Source organism: Culex quinquefasciatus, chromosome 1 (genome assembly GCF_015732765.1).
Source record: "Culex quinquefasciatus strain JHB chromosome 1, VPISU_Cqui_1.0_pri_paternal, whole genome shotgun sequence".
Lineage (NCBI taxonomy): Eukaryota > Metazoa > Arthropoda > Insecta > Diptera > Culicidae > Culex > Culex quinquefasciatus.
The window spans coordinates 96,291,549-96,307,435 of record NC_051861.1 but is presented as its reverse complement, the minus strand read 5'-3'; the positions used below and the strand labels follow the sequence as shown (position 1 = coordinate 96,307,435).

The following is a 15,887-nucleotide window of genomic DNA, read 5'->3' as shown; positions in this document are numbered from 1 at the left end:
TTGAAAATGTTTAATAACACGCTAATAAGAGGAAATGTTATAAATTTCAAAATCTCCTAATAACAAAATTTGTTATTCGTTCGGTATACTGACTTAGGAATAAAATTACCATAAATCGCACAAATGGAAAAGTTTCTAAGTGTCCATAACACAATCTGTTATTATTTTTTCTTTTGTTAAATATGTTTAGATCTTTGGGATAAATTTGTCTAATTTCGTCGGGGTCATTATTTTGGCCATGAAATGGGGTCCTTAAGCTAAAATTATTCTAAAAAGTTGAAATTTTGGGGTCATGAAATGGGGTCCTTAAGCTAAAATTATTCTAAAAGGTTGAAATTTTCAAAGTTGATATTTTCAATTATTTGATATACCCCCTAAGGGATTTTACTAAAATTGGCTAGAACTATGAAATAATTTTGACCAATTTCGTCAGGGTCATTATTTTGGCCATGAAATGGGGTCCTTAAGCTAAAATTATTCTAAAAAGTTGTAATTTTAAAAGTTGATTTTTCTAATTATTTGATATACCCCCTAAAGGACTTTGTTTAAAATGGTTAGAACTATGGGATAATTTTGACCAATTTCGTCAGGGTCATTATTTTGGCCATGAAATGGGGTCCTTAAGCTAAAATTATTCTAAAAAGTTGTAATTTTGAAAGTTGATTTTTTTTAATTATTTGATATACCCCCTGAAGGACTTTGTTTAAAATGGTTAGAACTATGGGATAATTTTGACCAATTTCGTCAGGGTCATTATTTTGGCCATGAAATGGGGTCCTTAAGCTAAAATTATTCTAAAAAGTTGAAATTTTGAGAGTTGATTTTTTAACTATTTGATATACCCCTAAGGGACTTTACTAAAATTGGCTACAAATATGGGATAATTTTGACCAATTTCGTCGAGGTCATTATTTTGGTCATGAAATGGGGTCCTTAAGCTAAAATTATTCTAAAAAGTTGAAATTTTCAAAGTTGATATTTTCAATTATTTGATATACCCCTAAGGGATTGTACTAAATTGGCTAGAACTATGAAATAATTTTGACCAATTTCGTCTGGGTCATTATTTTGGCCATGAAATGGGGTCCTTAAGCTAAAATTATTCTAAAAGTTGAAATTTTAAAAGTTGATTTTTCTAATTATTTGATATACCCTAAAGGACTTTGTTTAAAATGGTTAGAACTATGGGATAATTTCTGACCAATTTCGTCTGGGTCATTATTTTGGCCATGAAATGGGGTCCTTAAGCTAATTATTCTATTCTAATTATTTGATATACCCCCTTAAGGACTTTGTTTAAAATGGTTAGAACTATGGAATAATTATGACTAATTTCGTCGGGTTCATTATTTTGGCCATGAAATGGGGTCCTTAAGCTAAAATTATTCTAAAAAGTTGTAATTTTGAAAGTTGATTTTTTTTTATTATTTGATATACACCCTAAGGGATTTTACTAAAATTGGCTAGAACTATGATATAATTTTGACCAATTTCATCGGGGTCATTTATTTCACCATGAAATGGGTTTCAAGCTAAAATTAATCCGATAAAATTAACTTTTGAGAGTTAATTTTTTTTTATTTTGTTATATTCCCTAACGGAATTGATTTATTTATTGAGAATTTTTGAAGTGTGAATAACAAAAACTGTTATTATTTTCACCGAGCCAGGAAGTCGGAGCTGACGTTGAAGTTCGAGCTGGAGTGAGACCTCGGAGACTGCATCGGATTCAGCAAATTTTCAGCAACTTTTACTTGGAGTCGGAGTCTCTGAAGTCGGGTATTTTTGGAGAGCTGAAGTCGTCGTTGACGTCATATCCTGCATCCAGAGTCGGAGTTGTCTTCAAGTATGGATTCAAAGTCGCTTGGAGGTACCCAACTCTGCAGCCCTGACTAGTACAGAGGAGTTATGGAACTGCAGGTTTATTTGCAAATTACAAATAAACCAAAACAATAACTTTTTTTGTTATGGAGACAAACCAGTTCAATAACATTTTTTGTTATTATGCTGCTCCACCTCTCCGCACAAAATAACAAATCTTGTTATTCCTTCATGATTCCTTCTGTGTTATTGGTTTGTTATTGCAATAACAACACAATAACAGTTTAAGTTATTCTTCGAACAAATCTTTGTTATTGATTTTTGTTATTTTAACAACTAATCCGATCATCCCAATAACATATTTCGATCTTCTCACAATATCAAAAACTGACCTTCCCAAGTTATTTCCGTCTGCTCGGGTACACTTACAGATCAAATCAAACTTTATTTGCGGAGATGAAAGTATCGGGACCAAACATCTAACAGCTAAAAATATTTTTCCATGATTTTTCAGAATGTTTTACGTAACATATTCAAAACTATTGAATATCCATCCATAAGGATTCTGAGATGTGAGAGCAGTTTTCTACGAAATTGATCTTTTTTTTAGTTTTATTTTTTAATCATGAAACTTTAATGGTGCTTTCGGTATGCCCAAAGAAGCCATTTTGCATCATTAGTTTGTCCATATAATACATTTCATACAAATTTGGCTGCTATCCATATAAAAATGATGTATGAAAATTCAAAAATCTGTATCTTTTGAAGGTATTTTTGATTTTGACACTGAAAAAAATGATACACGGTAAAAAAATGGTAAAATTTAACTTTTTGTCACTAAAACTTGATTTGCAAAAAAAAAACGTTTTTTATATTTTTTAGGAGATGCCAGAAATATTTTTGAAAAACTAAAAAATTCTTTATGTTTTGCTTTTTTAAACTTTGCTGATACGACCTTTAGTTTCTGAGATATTGCCATGCAATGGTTTAAAAACAGAATAATTGATGTTTTCTAAGTCTCACCCATTTTCTAACGTCTCACCATTTTCTAACGTCGATATCTCAGTAACTAATGGTCCGATTTAAAAAAAAAAACATTCGTGAAATTTTCTGCGACTTTTTTCAAAAAAGTTACCTAAAAATGGCTATAACTTGAAAACGGAGCGCTTTTTAAAAATTTCACTAAAGTACTTTATGATTGCAAATTTTATTTTACATCGAAAAATTAAGCATGAGCATGAGCATGAGCATGAGAGATCACCCATGGTTGCCCCTCCGTTGCTGAACAGAACCGTAATATCCTTTCAGCACTACTGATCATAGGCTTCGACGATCTAGTGGTGTTTCCCTTATCAACAGCATGTATGAATGCGCTGAAAAGATAAAACACCATGATTGCTAAAGCAAGATCAGTTGCGAATAGGTAACAGTCATTGGCCACCAACGGCGCCCGCCATGTCAGTTTGTAGATCTCGATTTTAAGGGACGGGAATGTTAGTTAGCGCAGGTTGCTACTAGGGCAGCTGATTTACTCTGTGCTTACACCCCACAAGCGCCAGGAACCTGAAAATTGGTTAGTAGGATAGGGTGTTTGGTCAGGATTCATCATAGAAGATGATGATGCGACCCAAAATCATAGTGTTTGTTGAAAGGTATTATGTTTTATTCTCAAGGCAAGCAATCGGATGCTGCGGATGAGACATTTCCCGTTTAACTGTTGTTAAATTTTTAATGAAATGGTTTAATCTTAGACAGCCGGCTGTGGAAAGATAAAACCAAATAATATTTGTTTATAGTATGAGGTGTTAAACGCAATGCTGCAATGATAGCATAGTCTGATTTTTAATTATATAATCATTTAGTTCATGAATTTGTTACGGAATAGACGCGACGAACTCAATCATCAAGTGCCTTCCTATCTTCTTTCTATTAGCTAGATTAGGTATTGATTTTCGTTGCCTCTCGAGCTACGATGCTATGGAGAGGGCTTAACACACAAACAACCGACGTCGAGCCCTCCGAGCTACGGAGCTATGGGAAGGTCTTTTCAACACAAAAAAGACTAGCGCACCACACGACGTTCTTGATGAATCAAAATAATTTTGTTACGCGATAAACCTAACGAACTCGGATCGTTTTTATCGAAAACTATATCACAATTCACGACAAAAATGCGAAACAAAAGGCACACACAAAAAAAAATCACTTTTCACTCCGAATATTTTTTTACGACCACGCGCTCCCTTTGCCAATTATGCACTGATGACGCTGCATTTTCAGAGGGTAATCTTCTCCTCGCAACGCACAATTCACGACAAAAATGCGAAACAAAAGGCACACACAAAAAAAAAATCACTTTTCACTCCGAATATTTTTTACGACCACGCGCTCCCTTTGCCAATTATGCACTCATTGAAACACACAAAATATATTCATTAAAACTGATGTCCGTTTAAGAAATGATAATTTTCAACCACGAGAAATCAGTATATTCTACCTTCGGGCGTATTTTATGGCAGACGTCTGAATTCGCCAGCATTTCTGCAACATTCATTACAGTAGGGCTACCAGAAAAAAAACGCTTGGTTTTTTATCAGTTACACTCGTTTTATAGATTATTTTTAGAAACCTTTATTTTACATCGAAAAATTAAGTTAAAAAATCCGTAATGATTTAAAATTCATAACTCGTTCAAAGATTGTTTGCACCACCTGAAAATTTCTGATAAGTTGGCATTTGATGTCCCCTTAAACACATAAAAAAATACTTGTTTTTACAAATCAAGTTTAAGTGACAAAAAGTTAAATTAAAAATCACAATTTTTTACCGCGTATCATGTTTTTATCAGTGTAATCCTTATCCATACCAAAAACTTTGCCGAAGACACCGAATCGATCAAAAAATCCTTTCAACAGATACAATTTTTTGAATATTCATAAATCATTTTTGTATGGACAGCTACCAAATTTGAATGGAAAATTATATGGACAAACTAATGATGCAAAATGGCTTCTTTGGGCATACCGAAGGCACCAAAAAGTTTCAGGCGGATTCATAAATACAAAAAAAAATGAATGACCGAAATCATGATTCTTTGAGAAAAAAAATCAGTACATTAATTGAACATAAAGCACCATGCGTCACCACCAAAATGTACCTAAACTCATTTCGATGGAGAAGCATGGTACTTTGAGTTCGGTTGATACAGTCATGCCTCGGTTTAGCACCGCATATGGGGAATGCAAAACCGAGGCGTGCATAACCGAGGCACAGAGCTTGTGGGATTTTGGCTATATGGGAGACATTGGCTTTAATCGTACGAAAAATCATGCAAACATCAAAAAATTATAGTGTTTTGAAATCGGGATGATGTCAGCCATCCATTAAAATTATTATTTCATGAAAATGTTCACAAAAATACGTATTTTTCCTGTATTTCAAAAATGCATTTTTTTTCTCTGAATAAGCCAAAAATATATTGTTATTGCAATATGGGTATCAAATGATCAGGTTTTTTCATACATTTCGAATGTAATAACAATATTTTTTGAAAATACTCAAAATTTTCACAAAACTACGTATTTTCGAAAAAAAAATACTGAAAATTTCCGTTTTTACAATGTGGGTATCAAACGATCGGGATTTTTTCATACTTTTCGAAAGTTATTAAAAAAATGAAAATACTCAAAATTTTCACAAAGCTACGTATTTTTGAAAAAATTGATTTGATTATTTGATACCAATATTATAAAAACTGAAATTTTGAAAAGTTTTTCAAAAATACGTAGTTTTGTGAATTTTTTTAGTATTTTCAAAAAATATTGTTATTAGCTTCGAAATGTATGAAAAAATCCCGATCGTTTGATACCCACATTGTAAAAACGGAAATTTTGAGTATTTTATTCAAAAATACGTAGTTTTGTGAAAAAATAGAGTATTTTCTAAAAATGTTGTTATTACATTCGAAATGTATGAAAAAATCTCGATCGTTTAATACCCATATTGTAAAAATTGAAATTTTGAGTATTTTATTCGAAAATACGTAGTTTTGTGAAAATTTTGAGTATTTTCTTAAAATGTTGTTATTACATTCGAAATGTATGAAAAAACCTGATCATTTGATACCCATATTGCAATAACAATATATTTTTGGATTCTTTAGAGAAAAAAATGCATTTTCAAAATACAAGAAAAATTCGTATTTTTGTTAAAATTTTCATGAAATAATAATTTTAATGGATAACTGACATCATCCCGATTCCAAAACACTATAATTTTTTGATGTTTGCATGATTTTTCGTACGATTAAAGCAAATGTCTCCCATATAGCCAAAAACCCATAAGCTCTGTGCTTCAGTTAAGCACTGGGCCGTGCTTAACCGAGGCAGCTGAACGGTGCAAAACCGGGGCAGTGCAAAACCGAGACGTGCAAAACCGAGGCATGACTGTATACCGAAATCCGATTTTTTTCTGTGTTGTGTGTTCAGCTGTGTTTTACAATGTCCTAAAATTATCGATTCTGAAATCGTCAAAAACAGCTATATTTTGGACCATCCTATATTGGGTAGGCCTATCGTAGTCGCCAAACAAAAAATGGGTTTAAATTATTTTGGCCTCGCTCCATCCATTCTAAACCGGAGCACTTTTGATCTGGATCCTACTCGTTAGACAGCGAATCGTTTTCAGAGGTCAAAATCCGATAATTCCGATAAATTTGTTTATCAGTTAATTTTTTGATTGGTTGTTGAGTCGTTGAATTTTTTGGTGCTGGTTCCCATACCAAATGTTATCAAATTTCTAATCTAATCTAATCTAATCAGACCCTAGCGCAGCCAATCTTTCGAAGGGATCCTGGAGAGTGCCTTAGGTTAGATGACACCTAGCACTCTTCTTGTCATTTATTAACATTTGTAGTGCGCCATTGCATTAGAATGCATTGAAACACATCACAAGCGTTAAAGCGGCCAGGCCGCAGCGACATGATTCGTTTGAAGTGGATTGAGTTTGAGCACAGAGTGTTCGAACAAAAAAAAAAAAAAAAAAAAAAAAAAAAAAAACAACAACACAATTCTGAATCGCCAGGGAGGAAGAAGCGTGGGGACACATACATACGCTCCGAGATTTGGTAATATTCGTTGGGAGCACCGTGCTAAGAGTGGCTGTGCAGTAATATTTTTCGAAAAGATCAGAAGATTTCCAACAAATTGATTTTTAAATGGCAATAATTTTTAAATGGCAATAAAATCCAAACAGGAAAAAAAAAATTTCAATGTTTATTTTAGGTGACGATAACTAAGCAAATGTGCGTCCAATCTGTTCTGATCTTTCTAAAGCAAATATATCAAAAAAAAATCAAATGAATGAAGCGCAATTCCTGTCCAAAACAGGAATTTTCAGATACTCGAGAGGAGACTCGATCCTCCATTAAACTTTGTAGACTTGTCTAGAAAATTGTGGGTTGTTAGGGTGAGACTAAGAAACATAAATTTTCCTGTTTTTAAATCTTGGCATGGCAATATTTAAGCAACTAAGGGTCGGATCAACAAAGTTCGAAAAAGCAAGATATAGAGAATTTTCTCAGCTTTTCAAAAAGTATTTTTTTTTAAATTGGGCAAACATGGGCACTTATTTTAAAAAATGAATAACTGCGACTATTTTTTAAAAAGTTACCTAAAAATGGCTATGACTTGAAAACGGTGCACTTTATAAAAATTTCACTTAAGTACTTTTTGATTGCAAATTTGATTTTACATCGAAAAATGAAGTTTAAAATTTTAGCGACCAATATTTCGATTTTTTGAAAAAAAACAGCATTGACTCAAAAAATCATAACTCGGTCAAGATTTGTTTTCCGAATTTTTTTGAAAAGTTGGCATTTGATGTCCCCTAAAACAAATCAGAAAATTTGAAAAATAGTGTTTTTTGCAAATCAAGTTTAAGTGACAAAAAGTAAAATATAAAATCACCATTTTTTTAGCGTGTATCATTTTTTAACGGTGTAGTCCTTAACCATACCTACAAATTTGCCGAAGACACCAAATCGATCAAAAAATACCTTCAAAAGATACAGATTTTTGAATTTTCATATATCATTTTTGTATGAACAGTTGCCAAATTTGTGTGGAAAATTATATGGATAAAAAAATAATGCAAAATGGCTTTTTTGGGCATATCGAAGGCACAAAAAAAGTTAGAGCCGGATTAAAAAATATAAAAAAAAAATTGAATGACCGATATTCAGAGAAATTGCCACAAACCATCTTCGTGTACCTCTCGAAAAAAAAAGTTCCACGATTCGCCAGAGAACACCTCCCAAAACCACATGTAGGTTAGGCAAACATTTACGAGCAATACTGAAGGTTTGTTTACGGTTCTGGAGTTATTGTTCCTTCTTTTTCATCATCAAACTGAGGGAAAAAAACACCGAAAGATTTCGATAGCAAACAATACATATTTTGCTCTACGTTCGATGTGGCCTCATGAATGTGAACCCCAGAGTCGTTTCGCTAAGGCAAAGAACTTCAGCAAGCGAAATTGTATTTCGCAGAATTTATGACAAGACCTTCAAGTCGAATGGTTTCACTTCTTAGTTTTGTGTTTTGTATTTCATATTACAAGCTTGCCACCTTGCTGCCCCATCCCAGTCCCATTGAAGACAAACAGAACATTTTTGTTCATTTGATTTACATTGCACTCCCTGGAAACCACTTAATGTTTCATGTCCCACAATAAGGTTGTCGAGTGGGTGAGTTGTGGACCTTAATTTAATCGCGCGCTACTTGTCTGGTGCAAAATGAAGATCTGCACTCGGTGAGGGCCCCTTTTGCGAAATCCCAAGGGGAAATAAAACATAATCATGAAAATGAAAAACTCGAAAAAACTCTCGCAAACATCTCGCCTGTACACAACTTTGAGCGCGGTAGGTGAATGATAGCGCTGCAAATGATGAAGCAAAAAAAAAACGAGTTATGGACAGTATTATTTTATTGACTACAAAGGGAAATTTTTGTTGCTCCCTTGGAAACATGGAAACACGAGCGATAAATGCACGCGTAGGGAAATTTACGTTTCGGCTTAATGCAAGATTAATTTCGCTCCGGAGCAAAAAGCATTCGGGGGAAAACATACAAACTACAACGCGATTAACGGAAATTGGATTGTTGAGCTGTGAACTCCGAGGGAATTATTACAACTGAAATTGGATTATTATTTTTAATTTGAAGCTTTTTCTTTGCAATTGGATTAAATTGTCAGGAAAAAGCTTCATGATAATTGAATCGTTTATGTAATTTGAATTGAATTTCCTTCGATTTATGCCAATTTAAAATAACTCAAAAATTCTGTTTGGAGCGAATTTAGCTCATGTTGGTCTTGCTTACAATATGTAAACGTGAATTTCGTTATTTCTTAGTTTCAAAACAGGCTCGACTATCTAAAATGAAGGGGTGCCTTAGAGCTTAGAGGTTAGGACGGCAAGACAAATATGATTATTTAAAAATCTTGGTGTTTCAACTCATTTAAAATATTCGCCAAACTTTTTAATAATAGCTTCTGATTTAATAAAAATATTATTTTTAAAAAATTTGGTAAAATTTCACACGAGTATTACTTTTTAACATTATAAATCGGATCAATGGTTTCCAAGATATTTGAATATTGAATGAGCCGCACAAGTTTAGAAAAACTGATCATCGTAATTTTTAACTCTTTGTAAGGTCAGTCAGTAGCAAAGATAAGTGAATTTTCACGAATTCGCGGACAGCCCTAATAATTTGTTTCAAATATCTTGAACTGGCAGCCGCCAAAGTTCGCCGAAAAAATAAAGTATGTCTTTTTTTTTTTTTTAATTTATATTTATTCAAATTTCTTTTCCATGTACATTCATTCAGTTAAAATATTATTGAGTGTCCAATCACAAACGATGACTTTTAACCTCAATTTTAAATATTAGCAACTTTCATTTATTCATGAAATATTGTAGCTTTCGCTATTCAGTGATTTCAAATGTAGGAGGTCCTACATGTACAAAAGGGAAAAGGGATACCTTAAAACTAACTTATAAACTATATAAAGAGCGGATCAATGCAGCTGAAGACTGCAATGATTTTTGTCGAAATGCATCAATTATCTTATTGGACATAACATCCAAAGTGTCAACTTCGGCTAATTGATGAAGTTCACTGGTGCTGAACCAGGGAGGAAGTTTCAGAATCATTTTCAGAATTTTGTTCTGAATCCTCTGAAGTTTTTTCTTCCTGGTTAAGCAACAGCTTGTCCAGATCGGCACAGCATAAAGCATGGCAGGTCTAAAAATTTGTTTATAAATTAACAGTTTATTCTTGAGACAAAGTCTAGAATTCCTGTTTATAAGTGGATGCAAACATTTAATATATTTGTTACATTTAACCTGGATACTTTCAATGTGATCCTTGTAAGTAAGGTTTTTGTCAAAAGCAAGTCCAAGATATTTCACTTGATCCTCCCACTTTAAATTTACCTCATTCATCTTTATAATGTGATGACTTTTGGTTTAAGAAAATCAGCCCTTGGTTTGTGAGGGAAAATAATAAGTTGAGTTTTGCAGCATTTGGAGTAATTTTCCATTCTTTCAAATAAGAATTGAAAATATCCAAGCTTTTTTGTAATCTTCTTGTGATGACACGAAGGCTTCTGCCTTTGGCGGAGATGCTTGTGTCATCAGCAAAAAGTGATTTCTGACATCCTGGGGGCAAATCAGGCAAGTCAGAAGTAAAAATATTGTATAAAAATAAAGTATGTCGATAGTAGAAATTGTGTGGGCAACAGGGCATTCTCGGTGACGAGAATGGAATTTCGAAATATGTTTGTAAAATGCTTATAAAAGAACTAGAAATAACTTTTGGTAAAAGACAAATTATCAGAAATGTTCACAAAAAGCCTCTCTGCTGGATGGTTTGCTTGATTTTAGGAAATTTCAAAGAAAATCCTGGATTATCGAGCATCATTCAGACACCACGGCTTAGAGTGATGGAAATGGGTATAATTTCCCTAATGGCATATTAACCCTCTACTGCCTAAATTATTTTTCGAAAATTTTTATTTTTCCCGTGTTCAGGAGGTCATTTTGAGCAACTTCTGTTCTATTGAAAACTTTACTTCTCTTGTTTTATGCTTTTCTTGTTTCATTTTTAGTATTTTAATTTGCATTTATGCTGTTTAGTTTACGTTTGTTTTTGGTAGTATTTGGCCTATTCTACCACCTCCCCTCATTACATTTTGCCTATCTAATTTTTTAATGTTTTTACAGTCACTTCGATTTACGATTTCTTTCGATGTTTTGCTTGTTTTTGATATTTTTGCTATAAAATGGCATCAGTATCATTTAAGTTGTAAAAAAATGCGTAAAGGCATAGTCACTAAAAAAAAATTACTGCATACTTCTTTTTACTTAAAATATAGAAAATGATAGTAAAAAACACAGCCAAAGTTGACCCCAAAAAAATACATTTTTGAAAACATACATACATTTTTTTTAAATTTTAAGAGTTTTTTCCAATGCTTTTGAAAGATCAAAAATTGGTTGAAAATGGATTTTTGGCTATTTTTTAAACCGTAGCTAGTCTAAAGGCGATGTTGCGTTGTAGAGGGTTAAGAAGAACAATGTTAGGTAACCATAAAAAAAAAACAAAGAAAAAAATATAAGAGATTTTCTATTATCATCGCGATAAAAAAAATGATAAAAAATTATAGTTAATTGATGAATAATAATTTTGATTTTGATGAATAAAATAATTAATTCAACATAATGTTAAACCAGGATATTTGAAATTTTGTGTTTCGAAATTTGGTCTCCGTAAAAATGGCACTATTTTAGTCTGAAAAATAACTAAACTAGTCACATCTCAGCAAAAGTCGGATCAAAAAATTTTAAATAATTTTCTCAGCTTATCCTATTTTCAGAGATGGACAAGGATGGACACTACTTTGGAAAAAAAATTCTGAATTTTTTTACCTTAAAATGGTTCACTAATTTACTTTTTGATTAATAAAAAATATCAAATCATTTCTTTGTGACAAAAATTTAATTTCAAAAATGGATAAATTTTCTTTGTACCTTTGTACCTTTGAGTCCAAATCAGAAACTGGTATAAAAAAAATCAATGATCAAAATGGCTAAGGAATCAATGGACAATGCCAGTGAGAATGTTGGCTCAAGCCAAGTTTCTAATTGGGAAGTTTCATCCAAATCAAACAATATAATGAAAAGTCGATTCTCGAAAATTCTACGTTTTTTACAGAAATACTCTGATATTATTGTTTTACTGTCATTAGCATCAGTTCATCAAGAACCTTAAATAATTTTAAAAAAATACTTGTAAATCGCAAAAAAAGCAACATCTTTCTATTCAAAACCTTGCAGCATCTTCCTCTGTCTGTGCTGTTGCTTCCACATCCCGCCCGAAAGCACCCAGGCGGACGCCGAGTCCAAATCGGGCCAGGGCTCCAGGGGTGCCAACCGGAGCAACAATCAGGGCGGCGGCGGCGGTGCGGGACCGGGCGCCGGCGGCAACAACTCGGACATTTCCGGCAACGATTCGATGGCGTACGCGGGCCGCAGCATCGTCCAGCGCTCCGGTAATTGAGTTTGAGGCTTTTGTGGTTCGACTTTGAAATGACAACAAATTGGTGTGTTTTGTCCCGCAGAGATTGTGGTCCTAGAATCCGAGGATCGGGTTTAGCAACGGCTCCGACCACGTGGCAAGCTCCGTTTCGATCGTCAACTCCATCAGCTCGAACCGGATTGCGCAAGTGACGCAGGTAGATTTGTTCATTACCCAAATACGGAGATCTTCGATGAATTCAAAACAACACAAAATGTTCTCTTTCCTTCGCAGATAATCGAAACCGACCCCGAGGACGCAACGTTTCGTTTCAAGATCACGTGGTCAAAGTCCTCCTCTTCAGCTAATCAGCCCAAGACTGTTAACGGTTGTGATAACGAACGGTACTCGTAAGTGAGTGTGTTTCAATTGCTGTTGGGAAAGGAAGGAAATATCACAAAAACATGAATTTAGAACGCTGGCAGTTACAGTAAAACCTGGACTGTTTGACACTTTTTTTAGGACCAAAGTCAACCTTGAAGGTGAAATAGTGTCGCTCTCGCGAACACCACCACACGCGAACAACACAGAAATATTTTTCAAGTTGTCAGCGTTTTACTATTTAAGGAATCAACGAAGTTTCCCGAAAGAAAAGCAATGTTCTTAGCTCTTGTCTAAAGTGTAAACATTTCAATGTTTAAATAATATCTGTATAAAATCAATGCGAAACAACGGAAAAAAATGCACAAAAATGTTATCAAGTTTAATTTACCCACTACACTAGAGTGTAAACCTCACCAAGTTTCAAATTCCACTAACCAAAAAAAAATGCCCAACCCAGTGTAAACCGAAACCACCAAGTACAATCCGACTCAAGAACAACACGAAAGGTCTCACTTTTGTTACAAATCGTCTAGAATAAGTCCCGAAAATGTTGCTCTGATTGTAGGTTACAATTTATGTAGTGTTTTAGCTAAGATGAAAGAACAGTTGTCAAAAAGTTACGGTCACGGCGCAAAATGTGATAAATCGATGTTGAATAATCGTGATGAAATAAAAACAATAAAAAAAACAACTGATTTCAATTTCAATTGCTTTGAGAACCTACCCATCCCCTTATTAAAGCTCCAGCTCAGCTGTTTAGTCGTTCGCTCTGCAGATAATTATGCTGCGCAAGTTCTCTCGCCAAACTGGTCTTTCTAACGTATGTCAGTTCGCCGTGCCGTGCCACAATTCAAGTGTATGTGAGTCAACAACAGTCGTCAACAACATCTGCGTCACACCCTCAGGCTGGTACAAATTGCTTGTGTATAGTGTTCATTCTATATCGGTTCACGATGATTAGTCAAGTTTGCTCTCTTTGAAAATGGTACATTTCTAGACTTTTTTTGGTTTGGATATTCAAATTATATCGCTTATAAAAATACTAAAATACTGAAATATTAAAATACTAACATACTAAAATACTAAAATACAAAAATGCAAAAAGACAAAAAGACAAAAATACTAAAATACTAAAATACTAAAATACAAAAATGCAAAAAGACAAAAAGACAAAAATACTAAAATACTAAAATACTAAAATACTAAAATACTAAAATACTAAAATACTAAAATACTAAAATACTAAAATACTAAAATACTAAAATCCTAAAATACTAAAATACTAAAATACTAAAATACTGAAATACTAAAATACTAAAATACTAAAATACTAAAATACTAAAATACTAAAATACTAAAATACTAAAATACTAAAATACTAAAATACTAAAATACTAAAATACTAAAATACTAAAATACTAAAATACTAAAATACTAAAATACTAAAATACTAAAATACTAAAATACTAAAATACTAAAATACTAAAATACTAAAATACTAAAATACTAAAATACTAAAATACTAAAATACTAAAATACTAAAATACTAAAATACTAAAATACTAAAATACTTAAGGCCGATGCAAATATTTAAAAAAGTTTTTGTCCCTCGGCCCTGGCCGAGGTCAAGGGGGGGGCAAAAAAATATAAAAATTTAAATAACAAGCCATAGTCTTCACATTTAAATGAAAAAAGTGTTTTAAAATGCATTTTACACTAGTTCAGTTGTTTTGCAATCATTAGTTTTCAAAAAATCTAAGATCTGACAAAAACAAAAATTGTATCGAAAAAAAAGGATTTTGCATCGAAAATTTTCAAAAAATCTTAAGATTTTTAAATAAATTCAAACATGCTAAAAATGATTTAAAACGCAGAAGAATGTATTTTAATTTGATTTCAGCTGGTTGCACTTGAATTTTCATTGAAATTTTGAAGTTTATTGTAAAAATATTTTTTTTGCCCCCTGATTTTTCGGGCCAATTTTGAAGGGGGGGGGGGCGTGACAAAAACTTTTAAAAATATTTGTACCAGCCTAAATACTAAATTACTAAAATACTAAAATACTAAAATACTAAAATACTAAAATACTAATATACTTATATACTTATTTACTAATATACTAATTATACTAAAACACTAAAATACTAAAATACTTCAATTATTTCAAATATGTACTTCAAATAATTCAAATACTTCAAATACTTCAAATACTTCAAATACTTCAAATACTTCAAATACTTCAAATACTTCAAATACTTCAAATACTTCAAATACTTCAAATACTTCAAATACTTCAAAACCTTAAATACTTCAAATACTTCAAATACTTCAAATACTTCAAATACTTCAAATACTTCAAATACTTCAAAAACTTCAAATACTTCAAATACTTGAAATACTTCGAATAACGTCATGATTCGAATTCCCGGACGCTTCGAAACCCGGACACCTCATCTTGTTTTATCAATTATTTGGATATAAGTTCGCATTACGAATGTCAAAACTGTGTTATTTAATGAATTCTAACATCATCTTTCATTTAAAGTTTGTTTGAACGCTGTAGTTGTTGTCAAAACAATAAAATAAAATTAAATTATAAGATTACCAAAAATGCGAAACATTTCACGTGAAATCTTTTATAGGCGTCCAAAGCACCGGAAAGGCAAAGCAGAAATTTAAGGTTTTGATTTCCTTAAATTCTAGCAAATCTTTATATAAAATATCGATTGTTTTGATGTTAACAGCGTATTTGAGACCTAAAGAATGCCATTCACTTACATTTCAGTCCAAATTTGTGCGAAGCATTAGCAAAAACGAGTGCCCGGAATTCGAAGCATAAGTGTCCGGATTTCAAATAAACTTTTATCAGGGTCCAGGATTCGAAGCACAACAAGTCATTTTAGTTTTCAAATTCGGATGAAAAATTGTTAGAAAAGACATATTTTGCATGCATTCTCTTAAAACTGACTGTTGATACTAAATCCTGATGATATTTCTTCATTTCCAACTTATTGCATGATTTTTTTTCAACTATAACGAAAATGATATGCTACTAAGTGTCCGGATTTCAAATCATGACGTTACTTCAATTATTTCAATTAC

General features: G+C 32.6%; 1 protein-coding gene across 1 annotated transcript in view; it reads left to right on the top strand.

The window, feature by feature from the left end:
• Window positions 1-13,454, top strand: part of LOC6037964 (tyramine/octopamine receptor) — a 72,951-nt gene extending 59,497 nt beyond the window's left edge. The window contains exons 9-11 of the mRNA XM_038266083.1: window positions 12,221-12,435; window positions 12,505-12,618; window positions 12,696-13,454. Of these exons, the coding sequence (XP_038122011.1) occupies window positions 12,221-12,435; window positions 12,505-12,539 (250 nt within the window). The 3' untranslated portion in view covers window positions 12,540-12,618; window positions 12,696-13,454. The remainder of the gene's footprint in view (window positions 1-12,220; window positions 12,436-12,504; window positions 12,619-12,695) is intronic.
• Window positions 13,455-15,887: the final 2,433 nt, after the last annotated feature.